The sequence below is a fragment of the Myotis myotis genome, unplaced genomic scaffold, assembly GCF_014108235.1.
Source record: "Myotis myotis isolate mMyoMyo1 unplaced genomic scaffold, mMyoMyo1.p scaffold_m19_p_16, whole genome shotgun sequence".
In the NCBI taxonomy this organism is placed as follows: Eukaryota; Metazoa; Chordata; class Mammalia; order Chiroptera; family Vespertilionidae; genus Myotis; species Myotis myotis.
Genome location: NW_023416320.1, coordinates 4,372,934 through 4,392,356, shown reverse-complemented (window position 1 = coordinate 4,392,356; position 19,423 = coordinate 4,372,934). Strand labels below are relative to the sequence as shown.

Below are 19,423 nucleotides of genomic sequence, written 5' to 3'. Positions count from 1 at the left end.
TAACAAATAAAACTGGTATCACCAAGATGGCTTTTTTGACACATATCATGTTCACAATGCAGTTGGTCCCCAATGAACATATAAAATGTACAGATTGTTTTTCAGTCATGGTCAATAAGTTTCCCTTCTTTTCCTCAATAATTTCACGTAATATACTAAAAGGTGGTTTGCCAAAACATAAGACGAAAAGAAGAAAAACTCTGCAGGCACTTGCTTTGGAATTACACCAGAAGTATGCATACATGGTCAACAGGACAATCTCCAGACTGACTAACATTTTGTATGTAAATCATCTGTGATCCGAATGTTAATAAAAGAGAACAGTTGTCTAAGATTTCATCATAAAACGCTGAAGTTAGAAATCCTGCTCTTCCATTTTCCAGGCAAGGTATCCGAGACCCTGAGAAGTCAAAGGGCCTGCTCCCAGCTGGCTACTGTGCAGGCCCAACGTGGAAGTCAGTCTCCTGCTGGGAGAGCTAATGCCTGTTTCTACTCACACTCCTCCAACAGTAGGAGGTAGCAGACAGGCAGGTAGGTAGGTATAGAGACAGGTAAATTGAAGGGGTTGGAAATACCTGAACATTTTTACATAAAAGAAAATTGAGATAAACTGGGTGAGCAGAAAGGAAAAAAAATATATCAGAAAAGGTCAATATTCCTTCAAAGATCTTTTTAAAATGAAGTTAAATGAAGGCTGAATATTGGGTAATGTGCTATGCGTGTATCAAAAGACATGCCATAATTTTTATATCCAGTTTTCCATTTTTGCTAAGGACATCAGACATCACTTAAGCACATTTCAGCTAGGTCTCCAGGCGTCCCTCCTGGTGCTCTTTGAAGGACTCATGCTTTCATACAGTCAAGGCCAGCAGGAATCCTACCTTGAGTTCATCAAACCGGAGTGTGAAATGAAGGATTTCTGCAAACTGCTTAGCGAGAGCCTGCTCTCGCTCTAGGTGCTGGGTGGGAGAGTATGGGGTACTTGTCAAGGCTCCCAGAAGACCTCTTAATGCTGCTTCTAAAGAAAAAAAAAGATTTAAATGTTGTTTGTATCTTGTGATATTTGTTAATTAGAGAGTGAACAATTTATAAATGTTGTGATTTCAAATCCCATGAAATTAAGTTCTCTTTAAAATCCAGATCCTCTAGCCGAAGCCGGTTTGGCTCAGTAGATAGAGCGTCGGCCTGCGGACTGAAAGGTCCCAGGTTCAATTCCGGTCAAGGGCATGTACCTGGGTTGCGGGCATATCCCCAGTAGGAGATGTGCAGGAGGCAGCTGATCGATGTTTCTCTCTCATCGATGTTTCTAACTCTCTATCTCTCTCCCTTCCTCTCTGTAAAAAATCAATAAAATATATTTAAAAAAATTAAAAATAAATTAAAAATAAAATCCAGATCATCTAAATACAATCACACAAATTGATATTATTTAATAGAATAAAAACCTTAGAGAGACTAATTCAGTTCTGTAATCTATAAACTCAAATTCAAAGTAATGCAAAATGTAATCTGAATACCAGGATCAGAGAGCACCCTTTACACTACATTTACCAATCTGCAGAGTTGTCGGTTATGAAATGTCATTGTTACCTACAGCTAAGTAACTTCTACAGTGGCCTTGTGTCCACACAGTCAAATCTGTCCATGGCTATGAACGAAGGACCAACTTCTCATACTTTGAATTTGCTGCTTATTTATAAACAGAAACTGCTTTCTTTAAGTTACTTAAGGAAACAAAATCTTTGATTTAATAATTAGCTGAGTTTAAGAAAAATGGTCCCTTTAAAATAAGTGCTACTTTTGGAATCCCAAGTTAATAAATACTGTGTTTAAAAATGTAAATAGTTCATTCAAAAAAGTGATAGAAATTACACTAGTTTAGATTACAGAATCAAAAAACAATGCTAGCTTCTATTCCGGAAAAAAAAAAGCTTAGAGTCAGATGGTGATCGGAAATTAATGAATAAATGTCAGGTCAATAAACAAATATTTCTTAATGATAATAAATTTATGTTAGATCATCAACCCTTAACTTAAAAAAATACCAGCTCTACTATTCATGTAGACTTAATGGTGACCCAACACCCATCCTGTGAGCTTAACCCACTCTCTCGTTTAACTTTCAGCATCAATTCTGACATGGGTATCACGTGGATAAACTGAGTTTCAAAGAGATTAGAGCCCAAAATTGTAGCTAGTAAATGCCAGGTGTTTCTGACTTTACAGCCCTAGTCTTTCTACCACATTAAGCTGTCTCTCAAATAAAGCAGCATTCTACCTAGCCATCTGTAACCTCATAAAATATTAATCTGATTACTACCAATCGAACATACTTCTTTTTTTTTTTTTTTAATATATTTTATTGATTTTTTACAGAGAGGAAGGGAGAGAGATAGAGAGTTAGAAACATCGATGAGAGAGAAACATCGATCAGCTGCCTCCTGCACATCCCCTATGGGGATATGCCCGCAACCCAGGTACATGCCCTTGACCGGAATCGAACCCGGGACCCTTCAGCCCACAGGCCGACGCCCTATCCACTGAGCCAAACCGGCTTCGGCATCGAACATACTTCTTATGTATCTATTATGTGCCAGATACTGGGCTAGATACTACAGACATTATCTGTCATCCACACAATAACTCCAAATGGTAGATAGTATCCTTTTTATAATAAGTCAAAAAAACCATATTGACTGTCTACTATGTGCCAGGCACTAGAGAAACAGGGATGAAGGTAGTCAGCTCCCTATGGCCACAAGGAGCCTGAATATATAGAGAATAAAGAGAAATTATTACATTTGTGATGTGTGTTAAGAAGAAATACACGGTATAATGAAAAGGTATAAAAATAGGACCTCACCTAGTTGAAGTTCAGAAAAAGACCTCCCTGAGTAAGTGACATCTGAGCTGAGAATGGATTGTCCACTAAGGATGAGGAAGAGTGTGCAAACAAACAAAGCCGGGACCAGAGCATGACATAGTACTCATACTGCAATACCAATACCAGTGGATAGAGCGCGTGGAGATTAAAACAATCTCTCTCTATATATAAAAGGCCAATATGCAAAGTGTCCCTCCAAACACCCGATGTCGCTATGATACGCATTGACCACCATGGGGTAGACACTCAACGCAGGAGCTACTGTGACATGCACTGGCCATTTACAAAGAAACAGCACTGTGGACCTGGTGCCAACAAAGCAACACTTGGCTTCCCCCGAGTGGAACACAGGCCCCACCACCACCCTGGAGTGACACCCCACCAAATTGCAGCCAATCCTGCTGAGACCCCATGGCACAAAATGCGGCCCATAGCCCAGCCCCAGCCCAGAAACAGTCGCTGTGGGTGCCTGTTAATGACGTCACATAGCAATGCCCGGCTTCCTCTCCCTAGCAACTAGCCTCCTTGCAGTTTCTTCAGCCCAGGAACACGACTTGCTTTATAGCCAGGTGGAAACATTTCACACTTTAACCAAATGTCTGTGAAGCGTTTTCCCATGCCTCATCTCATTTGATCCTCACAGAATTCCTGGAATAGGTAGATAGGAGACTCCATAGAATCCTATTTTATTTTCATTAGCTGGAAAACGGAGATTTAGAAAGTTTAGAAACTTGACCCAACTGAAAAGAAGTAAGAAATGGTAGAACTTGAAAATGACTTCAGGTTTTCTCACTGCGCAGAATAGTCAAACACTGCTATAGTTAAATATTTCACCCTTTGTTCTCCCTGCATGATCTATAATAATAATCTGCTTCATGTTGATATTTACTGCTGTGTTGCTGACAATTACCTGAAGAGAAGTTGGGATACTTCACTGGGCTAGAAAAAGTTTAGCTAAATCAGAAAATAGGTCTAATTAAGCAAGTTTATCTATATATATAAAGCTCTCGCTGGCGCCAATTGCACATGTGTGTTTCCATCTGTCATTGTTGACCGTGAATTTGGTTGACCCTTCTATTATAGAGAAAGGGCGAATAGTGATATTAAAACATTTCTTCTAATTAATTTCCTTTCAATGTGCACAAATTTGTGCACCAGGCCTCTAGTATGCACATAATGTGTGTGCCATATGAAGCATCCTGGCCTTGTCATCCTGATATCCCTGGATATGTAAGCAGGGGCATTACAGGTTAGCATTTAAATTCTCCACCTCACCTGCAGTGTGGAGAATGGATTGTAGGCCTATGGCTGGCTCATAGAGCTGAAACATGGATATGAAAAATCAATTAAGAGGAATAACATTTTTTGGCTACTCTGAAAAATGGTTTATTTCTCCCAAGATTCATTCTGTGTGCCAACATTAATGTAAGTAGAAAGCAAAGTTTGAGAGAGATGAGAGCAGGAAAAACCACTTAAGAAAACACACCCACCAATATTATAAAAAAACTGGACTGTTACCAAAAAAATTTGCATTTACTAGATTTTATAAAGTCTCAGGGTTAATTTCAGCATTCAAAGCACTCTACCACTCTGGTAGATAGGAGACATTGCCCCCTAGTGATGGAATCAAGTCACATGGCTGAGTTAGGATGGCCAATGAACTTAAGAGAACTTCTATGCATGGCTGAAGCTCAGGACCAAGAAGGGGAGGCCCCTGCAGAAAGTTCCCCTTGAGAGACAAGAGCCATTTAATCTCACCAACTGCCATCCACCTACTATCAAAGACCAGTCACTGAATCCTCAGAGGAGAACCCAAAGGATGTGGTCTGTGGGGGATTTAAGACAGCCAGCCAAGAGACATGACCGTAATTACTGTGGGCACTTTGGGACCTTTTAATAGATTTTGGTAAATTTAGCCCAGTGACAAGGACTCAACGTGGTGCATAAACTCACTCATTATGACCCTTGGACGTGGTCCCTGTAATAAGTCCCTGGAACAGGAGGAAGACCGAGGAGAGATAACACAGTTTGTCTACTATCTGATCACGTAACCTCCCTCAGGTTATGTCTCAACCAGGAAGGCCTGACACCAACAACCAAGAACAGGGTGTTTCCCAGGCCAGCAAGGGTAAGGGCTATGGACAAAGCTCAGTATCTTCCAAATTATTCAGTGACCCCTTCCCTGTCCCTCCATAAATAAGCCACAAGGGATCAAGGTCCCTCTTCTGGAATGCACCCGTGGTATATCTGCAGTACACAGGCCAAGCCACCCTTTCCTTGAGATTGCAGGATGCTGAAGGACCATGCTCATTTGATGCTTGTGTGGTACTCTGTGTGTTGTCTGTGGTGTTTATCCTCATCTCTGGCTCAACAGGGAGGCAGGAAGAGAAGAGACTAGAGAGGTTTAGTGGACATAAAGCAGAAGACTCAACAGACTGGAGGGCCAGACAGGATACTAAAGTTCAGAGAATTTAAGTGATGTGGCCAAGACCACACAGCTAACAAACCAGAATTCAAACATAGGCCATCATGCCACCAAAACCTAAAATCCATTTATCGCTTCTCCTAAATACCCAACACCCATTTGATATAGCAGTTATGTATATTCATTAATGCATCATTCATTCAACAAACATTGAGTTGCTATGACAGGCAAGCAAAGATATGCATCCTGTAAGCAAAAAAACTGGAAACATTACTAGTCAGGTTACTGGACAAGACATGAGGAGTAAGCCATCAGATCTTAAATGCATACTTTGCTCTTAACTTTACAGAGGTCCCCAGAGTACCATGATGAAGGCTCAAGGCTTCCAGGTGACAGCATGGAAATTGATGCTCTTTGCTATTTATTACCTGTGTTACCAAATGCCTCTGCTGAAATGGAACACAGCACCCACGATGAATGCATACCAGGAGCCTGATTCAATTCCAGTAGATAAAACATAAGAAAACATGCAAGCCTGACTGGTTTGGCCTATTTTATAATTATTCTTTTCTGGTTGGTAAATGTTGAGACTAGAATGAGCCTTTGCCGGAAGCCGGTCCATCCTTGCTGCTTGACACAGTCGGCCTTAATAAGACGAGTGCACCATCTAAAGCAATTCAACTATAAATGCAGCCAGAAACCAGCAGCACAGAAAACTCTCTAAATATGAAGGAGTCATAACCACCACGATTACAAGACCAAGGCCTGTGGTCTGAAGCTACCAAGCTACAGACTATGTAGATATTTGACTGAAAGGCAAATGGCGTGAAAGAGCTGACTGCTGTGCTTGGGAAAATAAATTACAATTCTTATCTTTAGTAAGAAAAGGATAATTTACCAAATACTTCTATCTCAACTATTACTTGTCTTCACATTTAACAGTGCATACTGTATCTAAGAAAAATAGCAATTCTCTTATTGTTTTAAAAACATAGGTGTTTTTTTTAAAAAAAGAACTCCCACTTTAAAGGAAAAGTTACAAACACAAATGGCCAAGTAGCTAATATAAAAGAATATGAAAAGCAAGATATAAAAACTAGGAAGCCATGGGAACCTACTAAACTAGAAAGCACATGCTCTACGTAATAAACAGAGATGCTTGTCACTTAGCTCCGGCCAACTGAATGCAGATCAGCTGACCAACTGGTGCCTACGCTACTGATTTTATTAAGCAACTGGAGACTTAACAACAAAACATAAACAGTTACCACTTTTAAACCTGGCATCTGATGAGGAATTTTTTTAAACTATGGCCCAAAGAAATCACATCTCAGGCCTAAACTTAGCTCATGAGTTTGACTCCTATCTTAAAGCACGGTTTCTTACCAAATTGCACACATTCATTTAAAATACATAACATGTTTATGAGATTCAAAACTCAAAACTATATAAAATATGTGTCAAGAACTTCAATTTAAGTTTTTCAAATTTCAGACATACCTATCCTGCTCCTCCCGTATGGCCACAATTTCACACAGAAAGCCCTTCCAAGGTACAGCTTTCAAATTACACCAGCAGCTCGATGTCTAGATCTTACTTTGGCCACTTCTCCAAAGAAGGGAATTCCAACTGTGTTTACTGGTTGTAGTGAAGGCACAATTCGGATCTCACAGTAGCTTTTCCCATTGGCTCCCTAGTGCTCAACTTGTAGTTTTAGATACATGAACTAACTGATCCTAATCAGCAATAATTTTAAGAACATCAAAATCTAAATATTCCAGAGCCTATGGATAAGTTCCTGCATGTGGGAGAGGGTTTGCTGGAGAGAACTTCTACCAAGAGGTTTCTCTCGCTAGTATCCTTTATACTGCATTGAAATCAGAGCTTTCCTTATGGAATAATGTGTCGAAGACAACAGTCTAAATAAAGACGTAGGTTTATGCTGTAATATCCTACAGTCTAACAAACTTGCTTCACATATGTAGCACATTAATATAGCAATGTGAACATAAAATACTCTAAATTACTTCTGGTGGCATCAATAAACGTATTTTTCACTAGGGAAGGCATAATTACAAAACTTTCAACTTACCTAACCTCTGAGAAAATTCATAAAATTTCTTTAATTTGCCTACTAGTGGGACAACAGCACCCCATGCCTTCTCCTGTAACTTCTCATCTGCTGGATGCTGGATGGCCTTCAAAATACAAAGGGAAAAAAAAAAGTTGAGTTCTAAAAGTCACAGCAGCATTCTTTTTACATTAAAATATATGTCTTAGCAAATGTTGGAAACCCTGGTACAATCTATAAAATACAGAATAATGGACCCAGAAATGCTGAGAGTGGGCCTTCTCAACTCCCTGGATACTTAACCCTATCATAACACACTTTTAGTTATCCTTGCAATGGACATGGATATAATGAACTAGGATGACACAATACATGCTTGTTAAATATATTACGCCTTGATACCTTTTAGAGCCACAAAAAGAAACCGTTGCCGTAACCGGTTTGGCTCAGTGGATGGAGCATCGGCCTGCGGACCGAAGGGTCCCAGGTTCAATTCCGGTCAAGGGCATGTGCCTTGGTTGCAGGCACATCCCCAGTGGGAGGTGTGCAGGAGGCGGCTGATCGATGTTTCTCTCTCAATGTTTCTCTCTCATCGATGTTTCTAGCTCTCTATCTCTCTCCCTTCCTCTCTAAAAAATCAATAAAATATATATTTTAAAAAAAGAAAAGAAACCATTTATATTGTTTTGCATATCACAGACAGGCTTTCTTAGCAGTTTTCTTTCAAAAAATTATTTTAGTAAAATAAAAAGAGGCAAAAAAGTTAGGTAATGAATGAAATAGGATGCCAACTGTGGAACAGGGTATGAAACTTTGAATAATTCCAATTCCAGGGTCCAAAGTAGCTTTAGGAGACTTACCAAGTTAAGAACCAAATCAACCTGAAAGAAGGGATTCAAAAATTGTCACACTTATTTCCTATAACTAAAAAATACTATTCTGGAATCCAAGTTTTCTTGGGTTTTCCCGAATAAGAAGGTAAAAAATAGTTTCAAATCGGAAAGGGGAGGAAATAAACCACAATCTAGAGACCCTAATATAATATAAAGCCTTTCTCTATGCCCAGTCCTTCAAACCACTAGGCAATCTTTTATTAATTTAGAGGGTTCTTCCCAAAGAAATGTATTTTCTTGTTTTCATCTTTATTTTGCTTATAGATGCTTTTCTTAACCCTTTATGAAACAATCTTTTTCAGCAACCTGGTTTGCTTTCTCTGACATCTTCAAACAAGCTAAACACACCATCTGAAAGCTGAAACTCACACCCATGGCGGGGCGTGGGAGCTACTCATAAACACGATCAGGAGGTACTGATGTTTAGATTTTCCCAAGGCGCTAGCACTCTAGCTCCGTCTACACAAAACCAAAAAACAGGAACACAAACAAAAATTGAAACCAGGTAAATTTAGAAGAAGCTCTGAATAAATTAGCTACGAACTAAATAAATGGGCTATGTATTATTTAAGCAATTTGCTTTATAAGCTTACCACTATATGCAAATGTCCTTGATTGTTTAACATAAAAAAATTTTTTAATGATACTTAAACACTATAGGAGTCCAAAGTAAATTACATTTATATGATAATGTAGAAATATTTTAATGTTAAAAATATCTGACAATCTTTATTTCATATGAATATTTCAAAGGAACTATAATATTATCCTGCTGTATATGAAAAATCCTTTTAGCCTCAAGCCCAGTCTCAGTAATGTTTTACAGCAAGTAGAAATTTGTTTATTTTATTTATTATTCAGGAAATGAGCAAATAGATAAAAACTTTAAATTTGCTTTCTTCTCTTGAGAAGCCTAGCCAACTTTTCTTGCAAGGATCTAAAAATGATATTTCAAATATCTGCTCATTCTCATACTATCAAATGCTCCAGCAAATGCCACCCATTGTCACAACCGAGCAGAGTTAACTGTTTCCTGGCCTTGCTGGATTCAGAACTGAAGCCAATGGCTGCCCTGCCACGACAACATGTCATGGTTCTCCTTATAATGCTGGTTCCTTCTCCTTTCACATCAGCGTTACTGCTGCTAGAGAACGTTTTAGTACAGCACCAATCACAGCTCAACACGCACAAGGGTGCTTGGTCACTGTCAATGTGAGGGTGTCATGGAGCAGGTATTCTCACTCTCATTTCCAAAAATATTGAAACCGTCAGCACATATATCAATTTCTATCTCTAGTGGTTTATCCTAGAGAAAAGCATTGTTTATTTAATAAACTGTATCCTAAATGAAGAAAAGAGGCTACCGTGCTCGGCAAACTGCAGCTCACGAGCCACATGCGGCTCTCTGGCCCCTTGAGAGTGGCTCTTCCACAAAATACCACATGCAGGCGCACACGTACAGTGCGATTGAAACTTCGTGGCCCATGTAAGTCGGTATTTTGTGGAAGAGCCACACTCAAGGGGCCAGAGAGCTGCATGTGGCTTGCGAGCCGCAGTTTGCCGACCACTGGGCTAGGAGGTTTCTTTGTGTAGAACAGGACAGCTGAGTATGTGTTTATGCTGAGGAGAAAAAGTCAGTAAAAGAGAAGAAAAACCCAGATGGAATTAAGAGAAGAAAGAATTAAAATTCCAGAGGAAAATGGAGAAGAATGTTAGAGAACATAGTCTTGGGAAGAAGGAAAGAGACTACGCTTCTCCTAAACAGAAGAAATGGAGAATGAGATGAATGGGAAGAAACCTGGATCAGGTCAGAGGTTCGGGAGAAGCAAGTGGGGGGAGACCACACTGAACATTTGCTCTGTAGGGAAAAGTCAGACAGAGTTGGGGAGTCCAGACCACAAGGATGATTTCAGCGTTTCCCAGGGAAGCTTAGGAGGAGCGGGAAAAACAGACGACAGAACAAAAAGCTAAAGAAAGTTGTGTTCTCTCCTCCCCTCCATAAAAGTACCAGTAGGCCCCCCATGGGTACAGTAAATTTCAGGTGTGAGAGCAACCAAAAACACACAATTTTCTTTAATATATATAAACTACATATTTATAGAACATTGTTTTCCTTTTACCCTTACATTGTGCAACCACTTTTGAAATAATGCAAGTGATCTTTCTTTAAATACAATTTTTACTATGCACTAGAGTTCTAAAGTATAGAAAACGAGAGAGATGAAAAAGAGGGGGGGGCACAGTGCATTCTATTGACTGGAAAATGGGCGTGCTTTACCTCTCGGATTTCATGGCCAGCTCCTCTATATGACTGCAAGTCCTCCAAGATGCCTTCTGCATCTTTTAACACTACATTCACCTGATTATAAATTTCCTTCTCGGACTCTGTAGGCTGGGCATCTAAACAGCAGGAAAGCACAAGAAAATTCACAGTCACATGAATTTTTTAGTACACATAAAACTCTAAATCCAAATTTCTAAAGATGACTAACATTTTATTCATTTAACTTTGCACTTCTTGGAAAAGATTGATAATTTTTCCATAGTTCTATACTTGAAGTAGCCTCAAGTTTGTAAATATCACAAAGCAGCAAGGGAACACCAAACATTATTTATTGTAGATACAAATAATGACTTGGTATATTAAGTGAATTTGAGAATTATCACTTAAATTGTGATAGCACGAACTGCCTTTTCATTACAGTCGTCACTATCAGTAATGACTGTAAATTCATGAGTAATGATCTATTTTAATGCAAGAGAAATGAAAGGCCTACTATATCTTGCTAATCTATGTTTAAGATGAAATGACTTTATTCTCCTATAAAGTTCATTTTAATGACTGAATATTGATATAAAAACTTTAAAAGAATCCTTTCTAGATGCTGCCCTTTTCTAGGACCACTTTAAATTCTGTACCAAATGAACTTCTCTGCTGATGAACACAGGGTCAAGATTCCAGCGCAGAAGAGTTCAAAGTATGAAATTGCTCCAGAATCACTGGGCCGCTGAAAGCTAGATGCTTCAGCTGCAATGTTATCACTGAACTTTTTAAATGCTAAAGCAAAAACTGCGCTCCTCCGTCCTTGAGGATGAGTGAGAGAAAAATGAAGAATTACAGTTACAAAAAGCATGACAAGGAACACAAACATATGGGTATTTCCACCACCTGCAGTGTTAGCCACAGAACATATGTTAATGTGACTAAATCTAGATTTCTCTCTGCTAGACTCGAGGTAACAGAAATTCTGTTTTTAATAACGTGGTCATTTTTTTCCTAAGGATAAATCTTTTTATTTAATACATTTCTTGGGGAGAAGGGGTCGGCACTCTGTGAGGAAACTGAATTTTTCTTGTATCTTTTCAACTAGGCCATGTTACTACAGATAAGGCATACAGCACTTAAAATGATAAACATTATGATTACCATAATGTTTTAGAGAGGAATTATGCTGGCAGGATTTCTCCCTGCTATATTTTCTCTTATGAGGGTAGGGGAGGAAGACCAAATTTATAATATGAATTAAGAACATTTCTGATCTCTGTTATATAAAACTAGTACTTAAGAGTTTTCTGTACCCACACCCCCTCCCCACAAATACACAATGATCTATATTTATTCCTTTCCTTAGAAAATTTAAGAAAACTAAGTTGACACATGAAACTAGGACTCCAGATGCCTAACTACTGTAACTTTATTTTGTGCTTGGGACAAGTCATAGTTCAATCCCACTTATTAAACCTGCCAACTAGTCAAAAACATACCACACATTTTTAAATCAACAATTACAGTACCAAATTTTAATTTCAACATATTTAAGACAGTACTACAAAAACATAACACAGTAACATTTACATGCAAAGCCAACTTAACGATTTGTGTTCACATCTGTTCCCTTATTTTTCAAATTTCTTTTCAGAAATCATGCTCTTTTTGAATGAAAATTCTATTTGACAAAATAATTACATAAGAGGAGCCAATTAAAAACTGTGTCCAAAGCTATACAGGTATTACTAGGAGTGAATACTGATATTGTAGCTAAATGACTTTAAAAATCAGTCTGTCATTTAGCAGTAATATCCTCTCACATTTAGCCAGACCTTGTTCTCCAAAGTCATGGTTAGACACACACTTTTAAAAAGTACACCTTGTAACTTTTATACTTACACCAGGTGCAGCAGAGAAAATACTCTTTACATGCAAAAACAACCAACTTTATACTTTTTCACGTGGGTTGTGAAACTACAGACAAACACCAATAGGAGACACATAATTTAAATTCATGAAGAGGGAATTCATGACAAAGGACAATATTTTGACTGTTAGAGACCAAAAGGTATTTGTAAAGTTTGCAATTACTATGTATTTTTGGTGTGGTGACTAGTTGTTAAAAGAAAAATGTGACAGTGAGACTTACAGACAAAGAAACATTATCAAGTAGATTTGAATAGACCTTGGGAGTGATTCATGATTATTAAAGATTTAATAAATAACAAGAAACTTAAAAACAAAGGCAAAGACTTCAGTTTCCCCTAAGGGTGGGACAGCCCCCAGCACCACACTGATTGAACAGTTTTAGACTGCCACAGGAGAGTCACATTGATAATTTTGAAAGCTGCTGAAGACTGCTGTAGAAATGAAGACAAACAGAAAATAGCAGACAGGTAAGCACTACTTTACTGACAGCAAGTCATGCAAAAGGTGAGATACTAGGGAGGGGGAAAGGCTATATAAAAGAAAGCATTTGTTCAAAAAAATGGTATCATATAATGCACCCAAGACTTGTCACTTTGATTTTTCAGAGCAAAGAATTAAAAATTGTATTAGTTGAAGGAAAAACCTGCTACTTAGCCGGCTAACAAAGGGATAGTCATTTGATTGCAAAAGGATGTATCTACTACTGGGAGTAAGCACAGTGCTAACTCATCAGGCTTATTTAAAAGCTGTTCAAGGGCAATTACAGCATGTTTCCGTTGCTCTTACTGTTTGAAGGTAAAAAGTAAATACTGTAATAATTTCACCCCACTTGCCTATAAAGAGTCACTGAAAATAAGTGTTAATATTGAAGTTGGGCGGGGGGAAAGGGGAAATCTGTAATACTCTCAACAATAAAGGTTTTTTAAAAATTGAAGCTGTTATGGTACAAAAAGAGGCAAAGATCAGTTACAAAAGAAAAAAGATAAAAAGCAAATCACATAAAAATGATAATTGTGATAAAGGGTCTATCTGCTTTAATCTTGCATCCATTCATTCATTCGCTCAATAAATATTTATACTCTAACTCCATAAATTTCATCAAGGCAGGGAGCTCAATGTATAGTAGATACCACTGAATGGTATGCAAACTCAGTACCTAGCAGATTTTCTATAATAAATATTTGTGGCCTGAATGAGAAGGCACAGAGATGGTAAATATAAATATAACTCCAGCATGAGTTAAAGGACACCATTATGCATTTTCATGTTTGAACAAATAAAATCCTGTATCATTTTAGAAAAAAAAATAAGACCATAAGAATAAAAATATTTCAAAGTACAGAGCAAAAGCAATAGAAAATATACAAAAGTTAAAATGGCAAATAAAGTTAGACTAAAGAAGTGGGTATCAATAGTTGTAAAAGATGGGGAGGAGGGGAGACAGGTAACACAAAAGACAGAAGGATTAGAGGAAATGTATGATTAAATGGAAAGGCACTAAAATAAAGAATCATAGGAAGTAAGGTTCTATTTCTCATTTACAAACATTCACCTATTTTTACTCTCGCACTGTGGTCTAACTGAAAATAAGTGAATCAAGAGTAACTAACAAACACTGAACTCTATCACTTACAAAGAACTATATAAGATTGGCAAGGGTCATAAAAATAAAAGTCCCTCTTCTCCTAGGAACCACAAATGAGTGGAGATGCACACACACACACACACACACACACACACTAGTTATTTGGCTAACAATTTGTCATTAGAATGACTAGTATCTTAACAGCGTCATTATAAAATAATTCCACGAACAAGAATAGAGTATACGGGCCCCATCTCAGTGCTTTTTATATATGCTGTCATTACCAGAAGTGCTGCCAAATTTTATGGGGCAAATCGGAGCTTATATGTTAATGGAATCGTTATCAAGATTTTCAAATAAAATCTTATCCTATAGGTATAGCTTGTTTTAAGAAAGAGACACTCTTTCTGGTACTTCAAGAACAGGTAACAGTATGTTACAATGAACATGGGTTGTCATTTCATGCCTTAAAGGCCTTTATAGATGCTCCTTCTTCAATGTCTTTCACGAAATTTGCCTGAAACGTTCTATTGCACCTCCACAACACAACTCAAACATCACCATCACAAAGTCTACTCCCTGCAAGGTAAAGTCAATCCCTTCCTGAGCTATACCTGGGATGTAAACTATGCAAAGATTATTATTAATTTGCATTTCTATCTATCCCACAAGACTGAGAACTCCCCAAAGGTAGGAGTTGTATCTTTGCATCTCCGGCACCTACTTGTCGGCAGGCAGGAGGCTCAGCATAAATGGATGTTGAACTGAAGTGAAAAACAGCACGTGTGTGCACATGCTAAAGTTAAGAGAGTAATGACTTACAGTAAAGACAGTCTTTATTTTGTACCTACAGTCTAAAATAAACCTAAATTACAATGGTAACCTAAATATTACTGTTCATCTAGAAATAAAAATGTAGAACTTAATATTTTATTCAATAAGAATGTGGCTTTATTCTCTGTAATCATAAGGAACTGGCACATCAAATATGTTGCCCATTTTTGACCCATCTCATGGGTCACTCTAGTAGCCAAATCATAAGGTAAACTTTTACCATAAAAGTTTGTTTATAAAAGACAAATGAATGAAAGATAAAACTGATTAAGTTAGAATAAAAAAAAAACATATTTTAAAAATCTAAATAAGAAATGACAGGCTAACTCTGGCCTAGGATACAGAATGTTTTCACTAAATTTCACTTACAGTATACCAGTAAGTGTCAAACCAAAAGTTCTACATTGGCTGATATAGGCAACAATATCATTCTTTAACTTACAGCTGCCTGTAAGAAGTTAACACTTTACATGTAGTTCTTCACGATTGGAAATTGTTGTTGTTAGCAATTCCGACCTTTTCCTGGCACTAAATTAACTATTTAAATTTAAGGATAATGATCCAAACCTATCCCAGATTAGGAAACCAAGACCAAATAATATTTTAAACACTACAGTAAACTCATACTTCTCACTGGACCACAACCTAAAGCTTGGTTTATAAAAAGATCAAGTGCCAAGTCTTGAACAAGATCTTGACTGTGTCAGAGCCAAGATTCTGCAAATGTAAGGAATTTGAGACAGAGTAAAAGGGAGACAGAATAGCAGAAAAATATACAAGACCAAGTTTGAAATAGATGCAAATAAACTAAAATACAGCTTTAATGTAAGTTGCCTCATCTGAAAGAATAACCTTCAAGTCAGCAATCTGCTCAACATCCCCAAGCTGATTAAAATTCATGCTAAACATGCACTTAAAATAGTCTTGTTAAATTGTTGAGAAGGGTCAAGAAAACCAGTATTTATTTAACTACATGTTCCCTAAAAACCCACAATTTATTATGGTCCTGATATTAGCATTACTACTCTTTGCTAGCTTGCACACACTACCAAACTATGAATAGAACATTGATAGGAATGTAATAAAATTAGAAAAATATCAGAGACCATAAATTATTCCATAAAATGTAGAAGAACAATAAATTAATGTGTGCATAGGAACTATCCTGGTTTTAAGAAAAATATTTAAATTATTCATAAAGTAGCATGAATTGCATAATATCACATAAACTAAACTGAAGTTGATGAAAAATGCAGTGACTCTCTGGGGATTTATTTTCAGGGATTTATTTTGTTTTTAAAACCAGAAAAGGTCTTAAAGTTTAAGTACTTAAATACCTGTTCAAATGTTTTAACCTTAGTGGTATTCAAGAATTCGCATGATTTACAATCTAAGGCTCTCTCTTCACCCTTTCCTAACAATTTCCTAATGATCAGTTAAAATAGCAACATTCACACTAAAACACCAATTTAATATCATTGTTCTTGATTTGACAACCAGACAAGCTAAAGCAATACAGACAGACAGCCAAAAAAGCAAAAGCTTTTCAACATGCATGGGGTCAATGACACTTACCTGCCACCCTTAGACCATATTACAATAGGTCATGCAACATAAAACAAACAGAAGGCAAATTACTTAAAGGTCTGTGAACCCATTATTTTCTTTATAGAGTTAGAAAAAAATTAACTCCTGAAATAAGTACATATAATGAGTTTCTTAACTTTTCAAATTAATTATATACAAAGATTAAATAATTAAGGTTCACACTTACCTTTTAATATTATGCCAATACTAAGCTTTGAATGGCCTTCAAGAACCAATTTGTATTAAAATACTTCAATAGTACATGGAGTTAATGTTTAATTTTCCTAAACTGCAATAATTCCCCTCAAAAATTGCTTCTATTAACAAATTTCCACCAAAATTTTTATAGAAATGTTTTCATATGAGAATCTTAAATGTTTTCATTTGAGATCTCAAATTGTAAAATAATGCTCAACTAAAGAGATATCTCTTGTAACAATTCAAATAAAAGCATTTTACAATTTAGTCTATAAAATAGGATTTCCAGTTCTAGAAGGCACCAGAAATTTTACTCAAACAATTCATAGCTCAGTCATGCAAAGCAGTTAAACAGATGGCAAAGTGGAAACATTCATTTAGTGCAAGACAAACGCAGTCTACTGCAGGCAAAGAGAAATAGATATAAAATCATCTTCTCACTTTCAAAATCAAGGAAAAAATTTGGCCCCTGCTCAAGGTCTGTGCATGTCAAAACTTTAAGAAGATTCCCCATGTTAAGGTACCTGTCAAGACAAGAATGAGAAAAGAGAAAATATCCCTTTATGAAAAAGAACATTGGAAATGGATTTTTTGTTTCAATAGCAAAAGGGAAAATGTTCATTAGGCCATGAATTCGTCCTTCAGGTTACCCAGACTGTGCTCGGGCGACAGCAAACCGGGCTCGCACGGTTGATGTGGAGGACCTAGAGGTGAAATGTGGCTTCCTGTACATAATGGCACAACTGTTGCTCTGATTCTTCGCAAAATTCTCCCAAGACAAGTCTCATTAGTGGCCTTATAATGAAAAATTCTCTAAGTATTCCAACAGTGCTAGTATTCTGGAAGAGAAATTTCTGATCAAGAATTATTCACATATAATCTTGTTCAAAATTGCGCCGAAAAACAACAATTTATTTCAAAGCCAAATATCAAGAGTTTTGGCCACAGCTCACCTTTGCATTTCATTATAAAGGAGTAGAATGTTAAACTTACTTCCTGTATGCCATGAAATAAAGCGGCTATTTCTATCCAAATTTGGATTTGTAACTGGTGGCAGTTATTTAAGTACTGATTCTGATGTGTAGCACACTTCGACGGTATCCAGCCGCCGATGGCAGGAATGTGAGCATGTCACCAAGGCATACTAGTAGAATGTTCATCATAAGGCTCCTTGCTTCATGGACTAATGAAAGGACAGCACTGGCTACAGACTCAACATGATTTTAGCAAATGAAAAACTAAAGAATTATATGTATGATGGTGATGTTTGCCTACAATTAGGGAAAAAAATCATGCAAATTTTGATTCCCCATACTTCATTAACAAATGTTCTGGCTGGCCTTCACTGTGGTGTGAGGATCATTCACCTTTCACCTTTACCATTATGCACCAGCTGTGAAGGGCTAAAGAGACTTACTTTCAAAGTCCAAGAAAAAATGTGCTGCATTGTGGTCTATGTCCCTGGTTAGCACCTTAATGAGATTACCCATGCCAGCAAACCTAAAAATAAAAATGGCAACATCATTTAGTTCCAGTAAAAAAGTTTAAGCAGAGGCCTGGGGTTCGGCAAAGGCTGGCTTGCTCGGAATTACCAACAGGTGCAGGTCTATGTGCTCCTGGCACTGAAAATGTGGCACAACAAAAGCACAGGTGGCTCTGAGTTTATAGCTCTTGTCCTCTTTTCCACAGATCAAAAAAGTTACATACAGCAAGTTGGAAAAAGATCACATTTTTACATATAACTTGCAATATTTATATTTGGCTAATCTATGGTAGGTTACTTCTTTATAACATTTGAGGCATATATTCCCAGTTTAAATGAACATCAAAATAGATTTCTCAAGTAAGTAAATACTGAGACCATATTTTTAAATAACACGGGTATTTTCCTTCCGTAGATCAAATCCTTTGGGAATACAAGGAAAACAGTATTCAAACCATATTTAACCATTCAAGACTAAAGGCAGTTACCAATAACCTACTTAAAAATTTTTACCACACATAAAACAATATTTCTTACATTTTCTATACTCCGAAAATTAATCAAACGTTTTATTGTTTAACTCAGACTGATTATTCAACAATATTAACTAGATACAACCATACAATGTATGTAACTTAAAAGTTCACACAGCAAACCAGTATGAAGGATCCAGAATTACCATAACTTAGTAAGTTTGCAGAGGAAACAGTAAAAATAAGGTATTGGCATAGTAAATCTTGCGCACGAATTCGCCATGACTCAGTGTGGATGGATGTGGAGGGCGGTGTCAGGACCATCAGGAAGCCAGATTCAAACCTGGAAGTGGCAGTAACTATTGGAAGTCAGACTACAGTGCACAGACACTCCCCCACCCCAATCTCAATACTTTTTCTCCAAATATGGAACTGCTGGCAAATATAAATGAAACAAAACATAAAAGCAACAATATTTTTTAATCAATGAAAGGAGACATCTTATTATTCATCCCCATACAGGAAGTTTGAAAAGAGTCAGTACTTCTGGCCACCTGTGCTGATACCCCTTCCTCTACCTACTCCCCAGACAATGGCCTATGTCCCTAACTTTAAACTCCACAAAGTGGAAATAACAGTACATGTATAACAGTTATTTGTTGGACTGACACACACATTTCTTAGACAATTTTAAGGACAATCTAATTTATTCACAAATACGGTAAATAATGAAGGGTCTCCTTTCTTTCAAAACAATCTCCCAATGGGAGAGGTAGAGATCTGTCTTATTTT

General features: G+C 37.2%; 1 protein-coding gene across 6 annotated transcripts in view; it reads right to left on the bottom strand.

The window, feature by feature from the left end:
* Positions 1–19,423, bottom strand: part of CYRIB (CYFIP related Rac1 interactor B) — a 110,292-nt gene that overhangs the window by 8,045 nt on the left and 82,824 nt on the right. For 4 of the 6 annotated variants that reach the window (XM_036337649.1, XM_036337650.1, XM_036337653.1 and 1 more), the window contains 4 exons: positions 17,117–17,199; positions 10,552–10,673; positions 7,402–7,507; positions 882–1,018 (listed from right to left, as the gene is read on the bottom strand). In XM_036337649.1, coding sequence (XP_036193542.1) covers positions 882–1,018; positions 7,402–7,507; positions 10,552–10,673; positions 17,117–17,189 — 438 coding nt within the window. In that variant the 5' untranslated portion in view covers positions 17,190–17,199. Of the gene's footprint in view, positions 1–881; positions 1,019–7,401; positions 7,508–10,551; positions 10,674–17,116; positions 17,200–18,092; positions 18,176–19,423 lie in introns of those variants that run through there. The other 2 variants (XM_036337651.1, XM_036337652.1) reach the window with 2 other exon arrangements.